Source organism: Echeneis naucrates, chromosome 7 (genome assembly GCF_900963305.1).
Source record: "Echeneis naucrates chromosome 7, fEcheNa1.1, whole genome shotgun sequence".
Taxonomy (NCBI): domain Eukaryota; kingdom Metazoa; phylum Chordata; class Actinopteri; order Carangiformes; family Echeneidae; genus Echeneis; species Echeneis naucrates.
Genome location: NC_042517.1, coordinates 3,036,023 through 3,059,154, shown reverse-complemented (window position 1 = coordinate 3,059,154; position 23,132 = coordinate 3,036,023). Strand labels below are relative to the sequence as shown.

Genomic DNA, 23,132 nt, shown 5'->3' with positions numbered 1-23,132 from the left:
CATCGAGCACAACCAGCACTGCAGCAGCAAAAAACAAAAAAACAAAACAAGACAAACCTGGGTGAAGTTCAAAGACGCAGCTGATGCAGATACATGTATTCACCCTCATCCACGTCTGTACCAGAGAGTGATTTAGATTATTTGTAGCTGAAAACGACACAACAGGCCTTAACCACAGGAGATCATCGGAGCAGACACACTTTGGAGATGTTGTTATTGTTGTTGTGCTTGTTATTGCCACTGTGCTGTATCTATCATGCTACTTCAACAAGCCCAAACCTTTGCTATATATTAATTTATATATATTAACCTATTTCAGTCAATTTAAAATTTTCATTACTAGGACAGTAAATTGTTGAGAAAGCCTGTATGTTTTTTTTTTCTTTACTGCTGTTTTACTTTAAAAGTACTGTAGAGGGACAAATACTATCTAGTGAGACTGGACACCACTACTGGCAATACCACCGTTTGAATTTGGGGAAAGCAGCGATAGCAGATATGTAGTGTTATTATTTATATAATGATATGATGTCTTTACGTTGTTCCGTTCAGCAGCACTGTTTATTTTTTTCTACCATCTTTTCTTCTCTTGCATTGTTGTGGGATGATTAATATTTACACTGTGTACAAACAGGCCAGCTAAAAACAACAGATCCTGCAGCATGAATAGCTCGCCCAGCTCTGCAGTCTCTCTCACCAGTGCACCTCCCCCCCCTCGCCCCAGAAAGTATTTCCTTGGGGTTAAAATTCCTCATATACACACATTTCACAATATAACACATAAGCAATTTGGAGTTGACGCAATGCCTCAACATTTAAAAGGTCAAAAAGTCAATAGAAGGCAGACCTGGGGGGCGGTCGATCCAGGGCTGGGGGTAGAGTTGTATTAACTGGAGTCAGCAGTGAAAGAGGCTGCTGAGTTTAGGCTTGAAACACAGAATTGCACAACAGAACATCCCATCATTAGGTTGCTCCTTTCTATCGGCTCATCTCAAACAGATGTAGGATGCCGCCCCCCTTCCTTGTTGAGCAGACAGAGGCGGGAGGATCTATATTCAGAACTCCTCGTGGACGTTTCTGGCGTAATCCATGAGTTTGCTGCCTGTGAAGTATTCGCTGTACTTTAGGATCTCGTCCAACTCCAGATTATGATTCTGATTCTCGTCTGCCACGGCAATCATCTGCTTGGCCTCGTTCAAGGCGTTGTGCTCGTTCATGGGGTCCATGTACTCCTGTAAAAATCACACAGAAGAGAGAGGAAAAAAAATATTCAATGTTGCATTTAAGAGAAACATAGGACATAGCACAAAAGTATCATAGTACTAGTAGTTGTCATTAATAATACCAAAATAAATGTTAAAATGTATATTAACAATGAGGGTGATGATGATTTTCATCTATTTTAAATCTAAGCAAGAAGTTGCTTGAAAATCTGATCAGATGAGATCATCTATCTGCAGCAAGTATAAAAATTCAACTTAAATCATTCATTTTATTCCAGAGAAAATTTTGATTCCTGATAAGTTTGCACATCTATGCAGAAGCATGCCTTAAAATCTAATCCAATCATCTGCTGCGTATGTGTATGAGTTTGAAGTTTCCATTATGTGATGATGGAATATAAAAGCATTTATTTATGCTCTATGCTATTTATTAAGTTGTTGAAGTTAAAAATAAATGATTTTAAGTTGTGAGTTCTGTTGAGTCAGATGGATGCAGAGTGCTCCAGAAACACTCACTAAAAAAAAAGATTCAGGATGATAAAATATTAAACACCTTCAAGAGAGACTCCTGCTCTAGGGTTACTCACCTCCAGTTCCTCCATAGTTACGATGCCATCATGGTCCATATCGATTACATCCTCAAACTCCTTCTTCCTCTCTCGAACCCAGTCGTCATCGATGTCCTGGGCCTGCTGGTTCTCCACAGTCCCCACAGGTAAAGAGATGAACTCTGATAGTGTCAGTTTCTTATCACCATCCTGGTCTGCAAATGAGTCACCAAAACCAATCTGTTATGATTCAGAGTGAATATGAATGTGTGTTCATAGCGGCTTCTTCACCAAGTGTGTGCCCTCACAGATGTAATGATGTTCAGGATTTAAACATATGTTCAAAAAGAAAAATGTTCAGTGGAGTTTTCATTATTGACATGCTTTTATTAAAAAGTACCAAAGAAATAGTGGTGAGTGAGTGCTGCTTTGGATTGTTATGAGATCTGGGGGAAAAAAAAAAATCTCTAAAAAAAAAAAAATAAAAAAAATAAAATCAATCTATCGGACACAAAAGTTGTTCTAAAAAGAAAAATGCAACAAAACTTTTTTCCTCCCAAAAAGTTTTCTTTCTTCTATATAAAGCTATCTCTTTGGGTTTAGAAACATTAACAGAAATATTAAATGTTGTGATTTCACTGATCAAGCAAGAGACCAGTAAAGAAAAGTTCTTGGCTGATTAATCACTGATTAGAATCAATAATGGCAGCGCTGACTTGCCATATGTTCTCCCTCCCCCAGGTGGCCCCAAAAAATACTGAAAACATGTTTTGAAGATGACAAAGCTTAGAAATGTACCTAAGTCCCTGACGATCTCCTTGACCATGTATTTGAGCATGCCTCTGCTGTGCTCTGGATGGAGGAAGGATAGGAACTCCTGCTCATTCAGCAGCTGGTCAGCTGGAGGGTTGTCAGCCTGAAACCAGCGGTCCTTCAGGCTTTCCAAAACTTCCTGAGCTGCAATGAAAAAGAGGAAAAGCATATTAACACAACCCATCTCTTATTTAGACAAACTCTGACCCTAAATGTAAAATAAATGTAATGAGCACATTCACAGATTCAGCCTAAAATCAATTCAGTCCTACACTTACTCTCCTCATCCAGTTTGAGGTCTTCATTATTTTTTATCCTCTCAGCAATTTCTTTTTCGTTGAAACCTTTGCTGGCCAGAAATTTAATTCTGTATTCATCCCATGTCACATGACCTGTAGACAAACCATGAACTCAGGATTAAGGTTTAGATTTGACACAAAATTACAAGCAGTGTTTCCAGAGGATAAGACATTCTCTCATCTCCTACCATCACCGTCTGGGTCAACAGCACGGAAACTATTCTTGTTCTCCTTCATGGCTTCCTGAAAGTGCTCTTCCGTCTTCTCCATGATCCAGCGCTGCATCTCCTTGGCACTGACACTCCTGTCCTTGTTGAAATCAACTCTATGAAAGGGAAATTTGGAAAAGAAATTGGGGTCTAATTCAGCTCCAGTCAATGAGCATTAGCGGTGTCATTGTAGACTCTACAACTCACTTTAAATTACCCATATCTGTCTGGCTTATATCCAGCCTGGCTCTTTGGTTCTAGCGTCACCACCATTTAAAGTAAAATATGTGCAACTTAAGCAATTAATTTGTGAAAATGTCCTGCTTTCATTTTGTCTCATGTGAAAGAAAATTTTATACATTTAGGCTGTGAAGACCAATTGGAGGATTTTAGCTCAAGCTTAGGAAATTTGATTTGAGTCTTCGATTTAAAAATTTTGAATAATAATAAAAAACTGAAGATAGATAGAAAGAACAGAGAGGATTTGTCGAGTCAGTCAGTTTCCCCCCAGCATCAGTCTTTGCTCTTACAATGCCTCAAAGAACTCAGCCGCTTATTTCCCAAAGAGGAAATAAGCAACGCTGCAGTTGCACAGCTGTACAAAGCAATTCACTTTCCCATCATGTGTGTATTGCAATAAAATGTGACGGCACAGCCCAGCTTCTCAAGATAAAAGCACTTATCTAAAAACATGGTATTTTTTTCTTGAGCCATGCTGGTGAATTGTGAAGAACCGGATCAGTAACTACGCACTGAGATTCAAAGATAGAAAAGAATTTCTCACTTGGTGAAGATATCAATTAGCTTCTTCCTGTTCCTCCTGGGCTCCGAGTCCTCGTCAAACTCCTCCATCTCTTTTCCCAGGAACACTTCCTGATGGAAGTCCTTATTGAGGTGGCCGTCCATCTCCATCTTCACCCCGTTCAGGTGGTCCGGGGGAAGAATCTCATTGTCGTCCTTGCTGGCTTGCTGTTTGTCTTTAGCGGCTGACATGTTGGCTGGCCGTGCGTGCACATCCACGGTGTGGAGCAGGAAGTGGAAGAGCAGGGATGAAACCATGAGGTTTCTGCACCACAGTTTCCTCCAAAGAGCCATGACAGCCTAAGAAAGAAGAAATGGCAAAAGAAAGTATGGTTAGTTCACCCTGAAACTGAATGGATCAGCCAAACTTAGGAAGGGCAGTACATTCTGCACTGGCTCAGCCCGGACCGTCGCGTTTTCCACGATTGCAACACGCCCACTTGGAAAATCCCACTTCTGTCAACACTGTCACCGGCCTCTCAGGAAATTACATTTGGAGAAATTTAAACAGATGGACTTATTACAAGCGTCTATGCAATTAAAGTAAACACAAATATTTAATGTGTGAAAAGCAAACAAAATAAAAATCAATGAAACACAGTGAAGTAAACTTTGCAGCTAAAACCAAACACTTTGTTTTTAGCATGCTATTACGACATTTAATGTGTTTCCTGAACATCGCGTTAGCCTGCAAGGACGACTCAGCTCATGTTGATTATTTTCCACTTTACTACCTTGATCTCTGTGACAAATCAGCTAATTTAAGTAAAAAAAAAAATCCTGGTTGATTTAACATCGTCACGTCGACGTCGCTATTATGCTAAGTGGCTAACACGGACAAGCTAATGAAAACACTCATAACCGGGACTGAAATTAAAAGCGGAGAAGAACCAACCTGTCAATATTGGTGGCTTAAAAATAAATAAATTAAAAAACAAAAACAAAAACACGACGCTGGGGAGGGAGGGGGAGTTCAAATGACTTCTCTTAGGCGGCGGAGAGAGCTGCGGTGTGAGCAGCAGCCGAGCTAACGTTGAACAAACCTGCAGCGGATCCGGTCCGATCGGTCAAAGCCGTCTGTCAGGCTCCAGTTCCTGTACACGTGGCTCCCCCCTGCCCCCCCCCCACCCCGCCCAACACCTTCAGGTGGGGCGACTCGGTCCAAAGCGGCACTAGAAGGACTCCTTTCGGCGTCAGAGTCCTCTTCCGACGGTCCCTCCCTGCGTTAATTCGCTCCAGCTGTCAGTGGAGCTGCTGGCTAGTTAGCCGTTAGCTTCGGCGCGTTAAGCTAATAACCGCGCTCGACACGCGCGACTTCCGGTGGTCATTTTCAAAGTAAAAGCAGTGGATCTATGCGCTGCTAATAGAATGCTAAAAAGCTAAAGTGTAGAATTGAAACTAATTATTAAGGATTAATTGGGGGGGGGGGGACCCATTAGATTATTTTGTTAGATTTGTAACATCAATCATTTTTCCACATCTCTTGTATCCACCGACCTCGTATTAGAATGTTTTTAATTAATGTTTAATTAATATCCATTTACAACTGGATGTACAACTATGTGTGTACATATTCTATTTCCATTTCTATTTATATTCTGGAGCATCTGCAGTGAACAGAATTTATCCTGGGGATTGATAAAGTATGTCTTCGTCTCATTTCTGATTCTAAAGTGAGTGCACAGCCAAGAAAACGACAAAAAGAAGGAATTAGTGGTTAAAAAAAAAATAATAATAATAATGATAATAATAACCAAGGAAAGTATTCAAGCAGATTAAATGCAGCCAAAAGAACTAAAAAAAATGATGGTTGAGGTAGAAATAATCTTTAAACTAGTTTGCTAAATTTGGGGGGAAATTTATCTGTAGGGGATAAAATTATATATATATATATGGACCATCACCGTTATTTCGGTCTTTATTTTGTAAGTTGAAGTTCTTACTCTATTTCCGCTGCTGCTCTGTGTGTCTGCACGGAACTTGACGCCGTTTGGCTGCAGCTGCCTGCTGCGTCTGTTCTGCAGGAGTTTGAGCGGATACAGGAACAAGGTTGACTTCAGTTCATGGTCTGATTGGAAAGTCACCGATCATTTATTTGTACTTCAGGCTGCAGCCTCTGGGTGACGCTGTGTTAAAATCTATTAATATCAGTTTGAGCATGCAGCGCCCTGAAGACGTAAACTGTGAGGTTAGAAAAGTACAAATAAAAAGAGGCAAGTAGACACCCATGAGCTGACATGTTATTTATCCTAATGTGAGTATGAGGAGGCTTAATTCCTTTTAGAGAAATGGGGTGATTGTGTGAATACACAGACCAACAATTTGTTTCTCTTAAGTCATACTTTATTCACTAAAACGTGCGGCTGGAGCTGCTTTAAGTGCAAGTTTTACTTAAGCCCTTTTCCCACAGGAGATTTCAGCAAAGTGAAACATTTTCTTGAGCCGAAACTCTGAATAAAACAAATAGAAAGCACTCTCTAGATGTATATGACACAGACATGGGCTTTGGCAGGTTTTCAAACAACAGATTGAGCGAGATAATGCCTCAAGGTCACACACAAGTGCAAGAATTTGTTTATATTTCTTGCTTATATGTAAACACGCGGCTTCGCGAGAATAGGCTAATATTGAGCCAACGTGACAGACACTCTCAGACAGACACACAACTTAATACACATCATTCACATGCGCACACAGCTTGTCTTGCCAGAGAAGCTCTTCAGCTTGAGCATTTCATCTATGAGATAAAACAGAGCTGAATAAGCTGCTAAGGTTGCCAACAAAGAGAGAGGGAGAGAGAGAGAGAGAGACAGACAGACAGAGAGAGGGAGTGGGAGTGGGGGAGAAAGAGTGGCGGGAGGGAGAAAAGGCTTGATGATAAAACTCCACTGTGAGCCCTCCTGTAAGCTCAGTCAGAGAGCAAAGGAGCAGCTGAGACCAGAGAGACAGAGAGTGCAAAAAGAAACCTGCCACATACCAAATCCCTGCACATGCTGCCTGGAAACTGATGACTTGTTGGGGCAAACGGGAGGCAGCACTTGAGCGGCAGATAGGCGCACTCCTACTTGTAAAGTTTTGTTGTTTTGCGTGAAACCAGTTTATGCTTCAAAGGGGAAGGGAGAGAAGAAGACTGGGCAAGGATCAGGACTGGACCTCATCCATCTCCTCTCTGGCTGCGTTCACTCCGCATCCCTGCTGGGTTATGGTGTGTGGACCGACAGTGTGATCTGCTAAACCTGCATCTTTTCCCTGAAAGCCCAACTGTTGTGGATCTTGCAGCTTTTCCAGGGACCACACCACTGTGCCGGAGACTGGATCCAGTGCACGGTGTGAGAAACAGCAGGAGAGAGCAAGAGGGGGGAGAAAAAAGAGACAGAGAAGAGAAGTATATTGCCATCCATCTCTCAACCCTGCAGGCCACCCTCAGCTTGGAACGCCCCTCCTCCCTGCCTCTTCTTTTGCCCCCTGTACCCCACCCTCCTCTACACCTCACCCCCCAACAGAGCAGAAAGCGTGAAAAATCTCACTAATGGGTTTATTTGCTGTCAGATCTGCGCCGATCTGTCATTTCCTTGGACCATTCTGCTTGACACATTTCATAGTTGAGTAAGCCTCCTGGCTCTCTGTCTAGAGTTAACAGTGCCCCTGCAACGTTGTGCTGGCTGAGAGCTCATCAAGAGGAGAGCAAACGGCGGCAGCAGTCTGTCTGACAGCCTCTTGGAGAGGGAGTCCCTGAAGCTGCATTCCTCTGGTCTCCTTCTCCCCCCGTGGGACTTGGTGTTCGTGAGAGCCTTGTGGGCATCCTCAGCTCATATCTAACCCCACAACCGATCCATCACAGAGGAATTCGGGCTTGTTTCTGCAGACGTTCTGGTGCTGATCAAAGCAGTGAAGAAGAAGAAGAAGATGTGGTGCGGGGCTGGGCCTCTGGCTGTGGTGGCTGCAGTGTTTTGGACTCAGTGTGTCCTACTGGATGGGGTGGATGCCAAGAAGGAGAGAAAGAGACCAAAGGAGGCCCCCCCACAACACACAGAGACATACAATGTTACTCTCTCCAACAGCGAAGAGGTCGGCGGGAGCATCAAGGTAGAGACCGAAACTCAGAAACACTCTAAATGTAAAAAACTGTCTTTAATGAACATGTCCAGTCCTTTTAAAGTCGTTTTATATTTGCTATGCTGCTTCTTGCTGACAATATTGAATAGAGAAAAACAGTAGTGCAGATTCAAGTTTGAAGTCAGTCTACATATATGTGAGATATTTGCAGATGTCCTGTCTGCACAGGCAATATGCAGGATGAATAAAATGTGGAAAAGGTTAAAAAAAAAAAAATGAAAAAAGAAGAAGAAGCCAGGATGGGACAGGTGTGCCCTCCTGGGTCAAACCTTAGACAGTGAGACAGACCAAAATGTGTGAAACTCTAAATGGATGACTTCCGGAGGTATTCCAGGAATGTGGACGTCTGAAGGCTGATCAATGCGTCAATTAGTGCGCGCCGAGGTTCGTCTGCCACTAATTTTCCACCCTTCAAGAACAAAATCAGGAAGCACAAAATTGCACCAATCAGGGACGGAGATAAGATGACACAGGTCGCTTGGGGACATCTCATCACTGCGGCAAGACATTAAGTTAGACGCAGAAACCGTCATCTGTCACCGAAGGCAGACTTGTGTTTTTTTAGGGACGGATTCCTCTGCAATAAAGTGGTGCAAGTCCATTTTCAGGAGCAACAGTTGGCCCTTGACTCTTGTTATTTATTGGTTTATTGCGGGTGTTGCATATTTGCGAGGGTTTCCAACGGGCTATTTGTTTTGCTTTCAGCCCACCCATTATGTTGGCATTCTCCTGAAACTCTCACTGCCCTATATACCAGCCTTCACTTCTGCTCCTGTGGATTCCTAACGGTAACCTCCACCGCCTTTTACCCCTCCCTTGAAAAACCAAGCAGGAGCACATTGTAGGTGGTTGTGGCCTGCTGGTGTTTATTTGACTTGGTTTGCCATGTAAAAGCACGAGCTATGAAGGATGACCTTGTGTCAACCCTCAAGCCTGCTGAGGATTGCACCCCATTGGGATTTCACTCCTCTATCTCATCCCATAGGCAGCAGAGTGCCTTCATAAACACTGCCCCCCCCCCCTCAGAGGGCTCCGTATAGGTCCGCTGCCATGATGTAACTCCTGGGAAAGTTAGGTGGGCAGATATTTAAAGACCTATGGCAATGTTGTTCCCAGCCCATTGATTCTGTCATTCACAGGACTAGCCTGACTCCGCTGTGTCTGGGACATCCGATAGGGGCGGTGCGGCCCTGAAAACTGGGGCAGCATGCCGTGTAAGCCCCTCACAAAGCCCCATAGAAAGGGTCCTGAAAGAGAACACCTCGGTGAGGATTAGCCCCAATTCCTCCCTCCCTGACATTCTTTTCATCTCATCTCCCACAATCACAGGGTAATGACATAATCACTCTTAAGACGCAGTGTTATGCCAGATAGTGTCTTTGCCAAACATTGTCACCTCTGACAAGAACCTGAGCTCCGAGCTTGACGTCGGCGTAAGTGCTTGCGTTCAAGTTTGCATTTGCTGGTGCCACTCTATCCGGGGCGTCTGTTGTCAGAAGAAAGAAAGAAAAAAAGGCGTACCACACACTGTGAGAAGTTGTAAACTCGATTTTTCTTGGGTAGTTTGTGAGTTTATCCTATTACACATCTGTTAGGCCTCGGAGAAAACAACACGTCCATTGGAGTTGTCTTGGCAAGAAATTTGTGTTTTCAAACAGGCCAAACATTTACACTGCACATTTACATTTTTTTCCCTTGTGCCCAGTGGAAACAGTCAAAACAGTTCTTATGATGGCATTTGCTTTCTATCTGACCAATCCCGTGTGTGGGCCGTGTTGGCAGCGTGCAGTCGCGCACTGCATTCCTCGGGAGATTTTCCATTTGAAAGTGATCACAATAGTGAGGTGTGGAGTTGTGCTGCGGAGGGGATTTTTTTTTTAATAAGACGATAACTGAAGTGCATTTCAAACGACAGAGATCTCTGCGATTTCAGTGCAATGTGTCAGAGGTGCAGGTCCGTAAGCCTTATCGCTCCCCACTCCAAAGATGACAGGAATCTGTCACTGTTGAGAGCAGCGGGGGATCTGCGATGGCTGTAATTGAGGGAGTCAAGTCAAACATCACGCCTGCCGTGTTGAGTAATGGCTGGGTTTAGCCCGAGGCGAGGGTTTTTGTTTCCTCTCTCTCATCCCCAGTGATGATTAATGCAGCAGTGTGTAGGACCTTTTGGCTCAACCTATACATGAGAGACAAGAGCAAGTCCCGTAGGAAACATAGCCACTGTGGGAGCGCACACCACCGAGGGTATGAACTACCTTTGGTTTGTGTTTCACAACAATCAACTCTATTTTCAACCTGTCAGAGCACTGTAAAGGTTACGCTTATTTAACATTGTAAAATTAGGAATGAAGTCATCTGAAAGAAAAAGAAACAAATAATAAACAGTCTTTTGCCATTACATCTGAAATATGCAACTAAAATAAACCACACGGTTACGCCTGTTTCATCTCACAGACATTGAGGGACTGTTTTATTTGGATTTCGTTTCATTCGTAGCAACTTCAGATTGATGCCAGATTTGTAGAAATCCCTTAATCTTGCCTGATTCTTATCATGTGCAGGTCATGTTGCTGAAACCACAATTTCAGAATTATTGCTACAGTTTTATTCTGCAAATGCGAATAACAGACATTATGGTGAAATATCAGAGAAAAACAACAGACGTTATGACAGTAAAGTAGCATAAAGCCTGCCTAAAAATGACTGCCAGCAACTGAAAGTTAACATAGATTTAGGCAAAACATTTATGTTTATGCGTTCATGCATATAAAAGTCACTTATTGGCATTTGATCTTGTTTATGAGTTGCGAGTTATATAGACTAACTGTGCTGATTTAAAAATTTGCGCACAAAGATTAAATAAATTAATTAGTGAGCTGGCTGCATGTTGAAGGATTTTATTACCTTTGGATGAAGCCAGCTTTGCAGTTTTTTACTTTTCATGTCCTGATGCCTAGCTACGAGCTAAATATCTTCTTATTTATTAAATATGTAGTGGCGTGGTTAAAAAATAAATATCATGGTTTTTGGGCATCTCCAGTGCACTCTTTTAAGAATCCATATGGTGTCCAACCATCTTTTGTTTCAAATATTCCCACAGCTGTACACAGCTGTAAAAATGAGGAAATAAAATGTAATGAGTCATATATCGAAGAAGGAGGCTCTAATGGCTTCCTACCTGAAAAGTTGCGGCCGATGTCAGACCGTGTGGCAAACCTGTACCCTCGACGGAGCTGGATCACTGGAGCTTTTCAACACCTCCTTTTACCTACCACAGGGAAAATGAGCACCCACTCCAATTTCAAAGCTATAATTTGTACACAAAACAGATGTGAAACAGCCATCACAGCAATCAGCTGGCATAATTTTTATATAAAGGGAGAGCCGAGTTTGTCTCTGGTAACTTCTTTAGCATAAATATGTATTTGTTCACTTTCCCCCGCACAAGATAAAAGTATACACACCTTTGTTTAAGCAACAGTGATTTCATAATAAATCACAACAGCGAGTTCATATCCAGCCATATTTTAAGACAAACACACAACCTTATCATTGTGTAATAACTATAATTAATTTACACTTCCAAATGGCGTTCCTGCAACACTTGTTGAACTAATAGCAGCATCCCCGGTGTGTGATAGAGTAATTATGTTTTGCACACGGTACTTGCCAATTGAGTAATAACACAGTAAGACGAGAACAGTCAACATTGCATGCCTAACTGTATTTAGCTTTACGGTGATAAATCCTCGAGGCAGGTCTGCGTCTGTGAAGTGCAGCGGTGGGGAACACGGGGGACTCACGCAGGTTACCAGGATCCCCTTCGGCCCACCCGGCCCGGGGATCCCTGCCTCCTGGGGTGGGATGGGTGGGATGGGCCCAGCGTTGGGCCTTGTCCACCCATGCATGGATGATTGCACAGGGAGCAGCACGGAGATGTAAAAACAAAGGATTACAGGAGGCTCTCCATCATCCCGGGCCAACCTTAAACCTGCCTGAGCAACATTTTTATCAGGAGCAAAAAAAAAAAAAAAAAAAACGTTTCATGTCATGTTGTGTGTATGTCCAGGAAGGGAAGCAGATAACACGTAAAAGAAAATAAGATAAGTTCAACTGTACACATGGAAGAATTCAGGAGCTGGGTGTAGCGGGGTAGAGTTTCAGTATCTGGTTGCAGCCCCAGAGACGTGTTTTAACAGTTGTGTTTGTGCTTTTGGTGGCTTGCTGCCCCAGGGAAATATTTTCCCATTTTATTGCTTCAAATAAATTCAACCTAATTTTCTCCAAACTACATGACAAACACACTTAAAGTAGTGCACGTAAAGGAATTATTCATGCAGACCGGGTTGTTCTTTGCCTGCTAATAAAATCCTGGGGAACCCTCCTGGGAGTGATAAACTACGATTGATCCAAAAACTCCAAACAAACACTCCGCTGTGGGTTAGGAAAGCAATCGCTTCACTTTTTCTCTTTGCCCTGGGCATTAGGCACAATCAGAGGTTTTCAAGTAACACAAATACATTTAGTCAAATACTAACCTCTGCCTCATGCTTCTTCTCCAACACAGTTACATTTATAACTTTTATTTCTGAAGCTCTGGAGATTTTTTTTATTATTATTTTTACAAAAAAGACATACTGAAAAGAGGAACTCATCAAAAACAATTGAACTCATGGTTTCCAAACCTTTGTCAACTTTTTGCCTCTTGTGACATTTCCAACTCTAAACTTTGGGGAAAATATGCAAACATTTTGCATAAATGAGCAAGATTAGAGTAATTAAAAATACAGTTTAGTGTTGTAGAACTTTTTCTTCTACTTAATGCATTGATGCTGTTTATAATCTATTAAAAAACAAACAGGAAATACATGCATGCTAAGCCAAATGAAGTCTGAGCTAAGTCTACACCTGGTTAGCTTAGCTTAGCATAAGGAACAGGCTTGCTCTGGTTTCTGAATCTGTACAAAAACTTCGGGAATTAGCTTTCCCAGCTAAAAAATAGTCTGGTGCATTTACAGCAACTTGACTTTTTTCCACAACATAAAAGTATGCTAGATTTTGTACAGGTTAACAAACGTATTGATTGGGGCGTTACACTGTATGAATTTCCTGTTTTAAAGAAAAGAAATCAAGTGATTTCCTGATTTCCCACCCTTAAAACTACTCTAAATAACTTGTTGAACTCTGGACTCATAATGGAGGATCTTAGATTTACTGAAGCAGCGAAGGGTCTGAAAACTTTTTCCACCGGGAGACACAACGCATCGCATTCTTGAGCTGTGAGCTTCAGCAACGTGTCATGATTTAGAGCCGCATCAGCGAGGATAAACAGCGGCTCGAAGATTTAAAGTTTCTCACCTTTCCGCAGAATACCTGACACGTTTTCCCGCTCAAAGCCCGCTGACAGACAGGGGCCACTTTGGTGATCAAAGCCGGGGGCCCTGATGTTCCTCATCACGCTCCCAGACTGATACCTGGATCTGCTCCCTCCCCACTTTGTTCCTGATTCGTGACATGCTGATGCAGAGCCATGCGAGGGGGATCCATAGTTTACTTTACGCCACAGTCAATAGCGGCGGGTGAGAGATTGAATGCCTCTGACAGGTTTGTTCTGTGTCGTCAAGCAATATGGTTTTCATGTCTGCTGTGTGGAGTCTTTGAAGTTCTCAGTCGAGACAGAAACTCACCTGCAAACAATGAATCACATGTTTTTTCTTTCTTTTTTTTGGCAAGTTGTATGAGCCATCCCAGCTGTCACTATATATACAGTAAGTTACGCTCTGACAGACGCAACACAGAAAACAATGTGTTTAAGGGAAGGAGTGGAGTATATCTAGAGCCGATGATTAAATTATTTATACAGCGATTTGCTGTTATTTTTTCGCTCCGAAATGAAGGTAATAATTACCTTGGCCATAACCTTTCTTTGTTGAGCACAGAAAATCCTTGGGGGCAAAGTTTTAATGGTTTAATTACAATGCTGTGTGTTAAAGATGGCAGATTTCCTGGCAATGATATTCGTGCCTTTTTTTTTTTTTCATTATTAGGCAGCAATCAGATACATAATTATAAGCCACATGTGTGGGCCAACTGGCTCAGGTACATATCTGGAACATGAAGATGATCTTTGACGTAAAGACAAGAACAAATGTTAAGTTTGACTTTTTTTGGGATAGCTGCCACTAGCTGTCAAAATTGTGTGGGTGTCTGAGGTGATGTGTCACGGTTTTACTATTATTCCCAATGGAAATATACTCAAACTGCCACAGGCGTGGAATACTAGTAACTCCAACCCCTTTTAACTATATAATAATATTTGCTCAAGCTTAAAGAGCTTCAATGTTAAAAGAGAGCACAACATTTTGGCCTTTTTTTCACTTTCTTGTTAAGTCAGTTGGGATGATTGATGTCAATCACAAATCATAAAATCTGCTGAAATCAGGAAGAAGCAGTTACAAAATCTGCAGATGAGCGCCAACAAAAACTAACATGTGAAAAATACACAGACAGAGAGTCTGGAAAGATTTGTGAGCATCTGCACAGAGTTGGGTGTGCGTTTAAAATTCAATACTCGCATCGAGTTTGGGTTTAACTGCACTGAACAATGACATTTAGCTAAATGAGGCCGTTGGCTTGATTTCATAGCACCTCCACGCTGTGATGGTCCACGTTTTGTATTTTTAATTGTGACTTGGCTGTTTGTCAGTGTTTACAAGTCAGAGGTTTGTAATTAGGGTTTTGTATAGTTTAGATATAACACAATAAGCTCTAGAGATACCAGTAATCAGATTTTGTTGCCTTCAGATGGAGCCAAGATGGCTGTTGCCCTTTGTTTCCAGTCCTCATGCTAAGCTAACCGGCTTGCTGCCCAGACCTTCATATTGAGAGGTATTTGGGTTCCTAACGAAGAGAGATTTCCATCAGCAGGCGGTGGCGACCAACACTGAGATAAAATATTGTGAATATTGGACTTAAATCTGCCAGATGAGCACAAACATGAATCCAAATGATTGATGACATGGATGTGTAAATAAGCAGCTAACAAGCTCACCATGTCACCCTAAAAGGTGATATCTCATTGTTGAGTTTACAGCTCATCTTCTCAGCCCCACAATCGCCCCGAATATGTGTTTAGAGTTGATAGTATGTCAGTGATTAAGAGAAATCGACACAGGAATGGAAAAAGAAAGTTTGGCCAACAGGGGTCCAAGTTTTCTGGAAACAGGCCTGAGTAGCGTACAAGTTTTCTTGTCTTGACCAAATCAGTCTTGCTTTTATCTCTTTCCAGGCCTCAGAAACACAACAAAAACAGACGAGGATCCAACATGCAGCCAGCTCAGCGCCTGTTAGGTTGTTTATTTTCTCTGCTGTCAGAGAGAAAAGAGAGACGCGGCGAGAAGGAGACTGCTGCAAATCCCAAATACGTACTGTGAAAAAAAAAAAGGGGTTTTTTTATTTTCTATTCCAGCATATTGAAAAGACAAACAAGGAGTTACTTTGTTGTAGTGGAACGAAAAGGCAAGTCTTCAACAGCGTAGAAAGGGGCATGTTGGTTTTGCAGATAAGTGATCCGTGTCCTGCTGCCAAACCTAAACAAATTCCATTTCAGACAGCTCACCTTCATGGCTTGTCTTTATCTCCTCCTCTATCTCAACTGAAGGCACTTGACATCTGAGGAAGGGTTAGGGTAAAATTTGAGCTTGCGGTAATTGGAATTCATTCAGCCTCACATTTTACCAAAATGAAAACATGCCAGTTGTAGTACGATGTGTAAAAAAAAAAAAAAAGTAATAGAAAAAGAAAGTGCTGCTTCTTGGACTTCATCGTGCAAGCAGGTCTTGATCTTGTTTTATGAAATGAATTCTTTCAGATAAGGAGATTGTGCATACCTTCGCTCAGGAAATAGACAATGTTAAATCACACCGCTGGCATATATAGCACGTATACTTTTATCTTGTTTATGAAGTTTTCCGTCATAACATCACTCTCTTCAGTTTAATATTAAAAAAAAAAGAGAGGGAGAGAGTATTGGCCATTTTGACATGTTGTTTCAGTCTCCATCTCATCAGCTGACTCATGGAAATTTTCATGTGCTCAAACAAAAAGAAATCACTTGACAAGGTTTGTTTACATTCATCCAAGCATATTGTGGCAAATAAGAGCTGGCGTGGTACCTGAGTGGATTATAGGGAATGAAAAAATAAGCATGGAGCGAACCTTTCAGTGAAGAATGGCGACTGTGAGATTTTTTTCTTTGAGGAATCAAACATGGTGTCTGGGGCCTCTTCATTGTGTCTGAGGGCAAGTGAAGGGTTAAAGGAAGAAATTGTAAAATGACATTTTAGACAAAAATATTTAAAAGTAAAATCTATAACAAAACCCCTAAATAGCCCCTTTTTGAGGTTTACCTGGCTGATTGTAAACAGTTTGGTGATTTAAAACTGTTCCTAAACATGTTATTGATCACTTCCCAATTTTCAATCATGTCCTATTTCTTTTATAATGCTACTTCAGATTACATCATGGTCATTACTGATGTTGGCCCGGTAATTAACGTGGGAATTGTTTATTTTATTTTCTTTTTCTTGTTTGTGGATGTAGACTTCTGACCACCACAGAGTCGACCCGCTGGGATCGTGGATGGACTTTGTCAAAAGGCCGGTTGGCAACTTCCCTGGAAAGTGTCGCAAACGCAAACGCCCCCTGGTATTCCAATTTTCCAAATTTACTGCTGTGATTGGTAAATAGACAAACTTCCTTATGATTTTTCAAATTAAGATTGATTGATTGACCTGTGTGCCTGCACTCCACCAGCCGGGCCCGCCTGGTCCTCCGGGACCTCCTGGCCCCCAGGGACCTCCCGGCTCTCCCGGCGCTGAAGTGACCCAGGAAGTTCTTCTCCAAGAGTTCAAAGAGATGATTAAAGGTAAAACCGTGGTCCTCTTTTGGGCTGCAACATTGTTCTTATATTTAAAATGCAGACAGTTTACAACTTCACGTCCGCTATCTGATGTCTGCTTTTGGTTTCTGACTGCGTTATGGTGAGAAAGCGTGCTCTGTATTGACCTGGATTTGTTCCTGTCAGAGGCCACAGAGAGGAGAGCAGCAGCACTGGACAGACAAACCAGCCCCAGCCAGCTGCCTACAGCTCTGCTCACCCTGGAGGGGATGACCTCGTACCGGCGGATAGAGGAGGCTTTCCACTGCAAGCTCAAGGGACCCGTTGTGGTGGATAAGAAGACTCTGGTGGAGCTCCAAAACTTTCAGACAGTATGTTTGTTTGAAACCATCTAAATATTTATGAACTGCTTCAGCTTTTGCCTCCTGTGTGGCTGAAAAATTCAAATTTTGGCTGATCCCCCCCCGTTACAAGGTTACATGGTTTGTCTCTGACCCGTTTGCCTCTCTGCCTCGGCCGTGCGTGAAAAGGCCGAGTGTTCAGTCAACGTCGCTTATTCTGCATGTGGGGGAATTATGAGCAGATCATCCCCTCGCTGGTAACTGCGACTGGCAGAGAACCCAGTGCAACTCCGAGTCTCAGTCTGGCTCTTTGGTCAAAAAATATCTTACTTTTTCAATTCTACACATCACTCTCTGGGCGGCATACAAAAGGCACTCTGTCTCTGACTTGGAATAAAGTTGGAGAGGACAGAAATAGACACTGTTAGAAACAGCATGCTGTAGTGGAAGAACTATGCCATGTTGGGGTGGGCTGACAAGCTTTCGCCAAGCTGTTTAACATGCTGATGAAGCAGTGCGTTTGTGAAGACGTGCTACTACAGATTTGGAAAGCTATAGTTTAATGCTCAGGCCGAGTCAGAGGTAAAGAAGAAGAGGAGGAGGGGCCTCGAAGGCCGGTCGCACCAGAAAATGGGACAGCGATGCTCCATCTTCACAGATTCACACTGCAATCTGCTTTTTAAACTGTTTCTCCAAGACATGAAACATTTGAGCAGACATCCTGCAGCCACCTATTGGACCAATCATTCATTTCTTTTTAAAAGTCTGAATGTCGTAATGTTTTGCGGGCTTTGTTTTCAATACATTAATGCTCTAAATTTTGAACAAATCGTCCATCCTTTCAGCCGCCTGCTAAGGGAGCCTTCCTCAGAGGATCAGGAATGGACCAGTCCACCGGGAGGTTCACAGCCCCCATCACAGGGATCTACCAGTTCTCTGCTAACGTCCACATCGGTAAATCACATTCCCTCTCCTGTATTACACACACACACACACACACACACACACACATCGAGGGCTGAAATCTGCTGCAGAACTTAGACTTCTTTGGACAGTTTGGGGTGTTTGGATTTACTGAGCTCTCTTCTCCCCATCATATCATTTATCATTTATATTAATGTACGGCGTTTTGGTGGTAACGATTCATTCCCAGCGCAGCTCCAACCAAATACAGCCTGCACCTGACCGGTAGTGTTAAAAACTGTCAAGGAACAGTTTGTGTATTCGTGATTGCATCTTCAAATCAAATTGTGTATCTGTTTACAGCGCAGCCAAACAAACGTAACAACCTTTTGAAAAAGGTCAGCAGAGCTGAGTACCACGCTGGCACTCCTCTTCTTCCTTTACTGGTTGCACAATTTCAAAACTAATTTCCCAGCCAACAATTATTCATATTCATTCATTCATATCCACAAACATTCTACTATTGTGACTTTATATGTGAAGTCACTTCAATGTAGATACTTTGAATTGTTCAAACAACTACGCCTGCTATCAAAACAGGATTTGACTACATGGAAATCTTCCGAGTTTTAATTTAAGGGGAGTAGCGTTTTGTTTGTTTTTATCTACGGGTACGCTGGTGATTTTATGTGCCTTTGAGCATTTTACTTCCTTTGCAGACCACAATGAGGTGAAGAGGAACAAGAGTCAGCTCAAGGCGAGGGACAACGTTCGGGTGTTGATCTGCATCGAATCGCTCTGCCACAGATACACGTAGGTGTTCGGTGTCATTGTTAAACATGCTGGAGAACTCGTGCCATGAATCTCCATCAAATATACCCCACCTAGCACCTTTGTAGCCATGTGGTTTTAATTTGTCATGGCTATAACACATGTTGGTCGCTAATAGCCCACCTATAAGCAGTATAAAAGTTTATGAAATTTATGTTGGGAAGCAATTAATCTGACTACGACTACCGCACTTTACATTCCTGGCATTCTTGTATTGACAGTTGTTTACTTTTCTCATAAAACTGTGATATTTTATTGGTGTTAAATGCTGCCTTCACTTTCTTTGGGATTTATGAGCTGTTAAAGGTGTTGTCTGTTACAGTTTGTGTGGAACCAGTCCGGCATTTCCTGTATAAAAGCAGAGCAGGTCTTTAAAGGAAATGTCCTCTCACTTCGAGCCCTCGTCCCTGTCGCCTAACTAATCTTTATAGACTCACCTTTGACTCTTCAGGCAGCCCGTAACATTCAGCAGTACAAATAGTGGCGTGTCCGTATTCAGGACGTAGGAGGCAGGTAATGATCTTCTTATACGGTCGGCCTGCGTGCTGAAAAATGACAAATCCATTTGGGAACGATACTGAGTTCTTTCCAATCGTTCAAATTTCTATTTACATGAAGTCAGTGAAAATTGTTTAAATGAAATGAAATGAATTGCTCCCTAAAGCCTCCCCCCTCCCCCATCCCCCCTCCCCAGTCTGCGCAGAACTCTACAGCCTCCCTTCCAGTGCGGTATAATGAGGGAAACATATAAATAATATCATGATGATGGGTTACCCAACCATCCGGCCAGTCGTGCTCTCCCACACACGAAAATGCAGAGAATGTGAAATGCGGCTCAATTTGACGGCTGTTGGAGTGAAGACAAACGTGATTGATTTGCCATAAAAATGTAGCATTTTCCACTTAACAGGAGCCATCGCTCTCACTGTGCGGCGAAAGCCTGCAGCGACGATACAACTGTTTCTGCAGTCTGAAGGCCCCCGAGCCGAACAAGTTTTTGACGAATGGAAAATAAATTCCTTATTCCCTCCCTTGATTCGATGATATCACTCACATGGCCGCATTACCGACTGCTAGGCCGCTGCTAACTTAGCTTAGCTCAGAGACTGGAAACAAGCAGCCCTCAAAATCAACAAATTCCAGCCAATTAACTTATCCACCTGATTATCAATCAGATAATCTAATAATGTATGTTAACATTTATTCACCATGTAAAGCTTCTGTAACTCACAACACACTCATTCAGCAACTTTCTGAAATCGGAAGGTTTCCTATAAGACCAATCAGCATCCACTAGAGCACTTACAGAATAGTACATCTTCAGTGTGGAAGTCCTGGTTTAACTCCTGGGATATTTAATGCTGGTCCTTCAGTATCTCTGCCAAGGAACCCTAATGAGCAAGAAGAGAAGCCGGGAATCGAACCGCTGAATCAAGATTTATTCATAAAAGCTGGGGAAAAACAGAAAATGCGAAATATTAGTGTAAAGAGATAAGACAATTGTCATATATGCTATATGCTCATATATGCTAAGCAAATTAGCTCAGCCCGCTAACTCTCCAAGTATATAAATGTATTTCGAAATGAAGTTGAACAAATCCCTTTGACGTAGCATATTTTGGTTCGCTGTAAAATAAAGTAATTGTGTTGTTGAGAACACAGCATTCACAGAGAAATTTCATTTTGAATATGATTGCAGCTCTCTGGAGATGATTGTAGGATTAGAGAGCAACAGCAAGATATTCACCGTCAGCGTCCACGGCCTGCTGGAGCTTCAGGTGAGCGACACGCTGGCACGCACACAAAAGCAAAAAGTCTTGGATCCATTGGATTGTTTTTGCTTCACTGTTGTGTTTGTTCCTCTGCAGACTGGGCAGTACACCTCCATATTTGTGGATAATGCAGCCGGCGCGTCCATCACAATACAGAACGGATCAGATTTCATGGGCATGCTGCTCGGTGTATAGCCTCGCACAGGAGCAGGGCGTCGTCCAAGCCATCCAGTGCTGCCGTTTAAAAAAAGTAATAATAATAATAATAAATGTAAATGGACTGCTTATGAGCATCATCGCATGGTACCAAACCGCACGGGAGGTTTGAAGGAAGGAGGTAAGGCTGACATTGACTTGACTGCTTGTCAGATGGTGAAAGGACAATGTGAAGAACTGAGACTGGACTGAGTTCTGTTTTTCACCGCGCGCTGCAGCTTCCCCGAGGCGTTCGGTTGCCTGTTGCTTCACCAGTAAAATAGCCTGCATGTACGGCAGTGAATAGGCCTCTTACAGTACATTTTTCATGGGTGTTGAATGCCTTCGCGGTAAACCAAATATCAATGTTTATTCTGTTCTCTGGAAAAATGTCAGAAGAGCTGGGGGGGCATGAAAAAGCGCATTTGTATCTCACACAAATGCTGATGCTGGTTTTCTTTTTTGTCTAGATGGTCTGCACACTCATGAGGTGTAGATATTTTCATCATGGGTTAAGTCTTACATATAAGTTATGAGGTACATAGACTCTGTGAGTACACTGGACAAATATGGAAAATATGCCCAATAAACAGAATAGAGTCTCAGAAAAGTCATGGCTCTCATACATAATCATGCAGTTTATTGAAATAGCTATCAGTGCAGTCTTAGCAATGTTAGCCGCGTGGTTCTATGAGGCAAAATTTAAAAATAGCTCAACAACAACTAAATGGACAGCATTTATATTTTGTACAGATATTCGTGGTTCCCAGAGGCTGTATCCTCATGCTACTGATTTTGGGGGATTTGTCTCGACAACTGAAGGATAGATTGTCATGACATTTCTGATCCCCTGAAGAAAATTTAGCATTTAGCAAAAAGAACTATTGTGGCAAAGTAGCCGAGCTGACGGCGCACTAATTAGTACACCGACAATCTGTGTTTTTTTTGTAACAAGCCGACACTGCCAGGTTTGTTTTTGTCCGTTCTTTGTAGGACGTTGTTTTTTTTTTCACTGCACAGTTCCAGAAATAAATATTTTTCCATCTTTCTGTTCTAACAGTGATTGGCTGCAAATACCATTCATGTGAAAACGCCTCAAATGTTGTTTAAATGTGCTCGACAAATCCACGCAAACGCTTTTGACTGGGAGAGGAATTCTTTGGGCTAGACTAAAAATAACTTTTACAGTGCTCTTTGTGTTTTCAATTTATTATGTTTATTTTTGCTGTATTTTATTATTTTCCTGACATTTAGATGTTTTGTAATTTATCATTACTGATACAACAATAACAGTGGAAACCATTGAGATTTGATATTTATGTCTGAGAAAATGTATCAATGATGTGTGGATTTGTACTCTTGTGGACAAGTTGAAAACCACAAATTATTCCGAGAATAAAATTATATCTTTTTGCTATTTTTTTATTACCCATAATATTCTGTAATTTGAAATTAAACTCTTTTAAAACATTGTCACGTGGTTTCTGGACATAATAGTGATGTTTATTTGTGTAAAAAAAAAAAAAAAAGACAGCAGTGATACAAAACTTTTATATGCAGCCTGATTCGAATTGTGAAATACCTCAAATACCTTTGCAAACACTGGGCGGCTGCCAAATAAATTCACGACCGCAGTTGTCTATAAAACGTTACTAAGATATCCTCGTGTTTACATTTAGAGGTTTGCAAGTCTTTCAGGATCGGGTGTTCAGAGAAGTAAATCTAATTAGTTCTACTTTTACGTGCCCACGCCGCCGTCTTCGTTTCACTCTTGTGAAATCGTCAGACGTCGGTGGTCAAAGTTCGAGGCCACGCTGACTTCCTGTGAATGCGTCGTATCAGGAACTCCCAGCTGGTGCATGGTTACATCTGGCACAAACCTTGGACTCAAGGAAGAGCCGATTAGAATTCCCTCATCAAAGGTAAAAGGTCAAGGTCACTGTGACCTCACAAATCCCGTTTTTCGGCCTTGTGAGAGCGATATCTCAGGAATGCCTTGGCTTGTCTTTTTGGGGTCCTGCTCAGTATTTTAAATGATTCGCCTCAGAAGGCTCCACCCTCTCCACCCACCTCCAGGTAAAATAGGACCTTGTGGTAACTCTTTAATATTAGTATATTGTCTCTTAGGTGGTCCCACAGGGCTCTAATAAGAAGGTCTTAGACTTTATGTCACAAATAGGCT

The 23,132-nt window shown here is 42.1% G+C and overlaps 2 protein-coding genes across 4 annotated transcripts; one reads left to right on the top strand and one right to left on the bottom strand.

Annotated features, from left to right (window-relative positions):
• Positions 1–294: 294 nt before the first annotated feature.
• sdf4 (stromal cell derived factor 4) lies at positions 295–5,029 on the bottom strand. Of its 2 annotated transcripts, none has more exons than XM_029506452.1 (7): positions 4,937–5,029; positions 3,877–4,193; positions 3,072–3,208; positions 2,863–2,976; positions 2,570–2,728; positions 1,811–1,986; positions 295–1,232 (listed from the first exon to the last, which is right to left on the bottom strand). In XM_029506452.1, the coding sequence occupies exons 2-7, from the start codon at positions 4,185–4,187 to the stop codon at positions 1,056–1,058; spliced, it is 1,074 nt and encodes a 357-aa protein (XP_029362312.1). In that variant the 5' UTR covers positions 4,188–4,193; positions 4,937–5,029; the 3' UTR covers positions 295–1,055. The 2 variants fall into 2 exon arrangements, with proteins under 2 accessions (XP_029362312.1, XP_029362311.1); XM_029506451.1 differs by lacking the exon at positions 4,937–5,029 and adding an exon at positions 4,789–4,930.
• A 1,763-nt stretch (positions 5,030–6,792) lies between these two features.
• On the top strand, positions 6,793–22,439 carry c1qtnf12 (C1q and TNF related 12). 2 transcript variants are annotated; one of them, XM_029506350.1, is made up of 8 exons: positions 6,795–7,979; positions 16,611–16,715; positions 16,824–16,935; positions 17,095–17,279; positions 18,095–18,203; positions 18,872–18,965; positions 20,683–20,761; positions 20,852–22,439. In XM_029506350.1, the coding sequence occupies exons 1-8, from the start codon at positions 7,800–7,802 to the stop codon at positions 20,948–20,950; spliced, it is 963 nt and encodes a 320-aa protein (XP_029362210.1). In that variant the 5' UTR covers positions 6,795–7,799; the 3' UTR covers positions 20,951–22,439. The 2 variants fall into 2 exon arrangements, with proteins under 2 accessions (XP_029362209.1, XP_029362210.1); XM_029506349.1 differs by having other exon boundaries at positions 6,793–7,979; positions 20,683–22,439.
• The last annotated feature ends 693 nt before the right edge of the window (positions 22,440–23,132 follow it).

Bases quoted from the DNA above. Each gene is read 5' to 3' on its own strand.
- c1qtnf12 (XM_029506349.1), top strand. From the start codon at position 7,800: ATGTGGTGCGGGGCTGGGCCTCTGGCTGTGGTGGCTGCAGTGTTTTGG. The intron at 17,280-18,094 runs GTATGTTTGTTT...CCATCCTTTCAG, and splicing joins AGCTCCAAAACTTTCAGACA to CCGCCTGCTAAGGGAGCCTT. The intron at 18,204-18,871 runs GTAAATCACATT...CTTCCTTTGCAG, and splicing joins CTCTGCTAACGTCCACATCG to ACCACAATGAGGTGAAGAGG.
- sdf4 (XM_029506452.1), bottom strand. From the start codon at position 4,187: ATGGCTCTTTGGAGGAAACTGTGGTGCAGAAACCTCATGGTTTCATCC. The intron at 3,209-3,876 runs GTGAGAAATTCT...TCCCTTTCATAG, and splicing joins CTAATTGATATCTTCACCAA to AGTTGATTTCAACAAGGACA. The intron at 1,987-2,569 runs GTACATTTCTAA...ACTCATTTGCAG, and splicing joins GGAGATCGTCAGGGACTTAG to ACCAGGATGGTGATAAGAAA.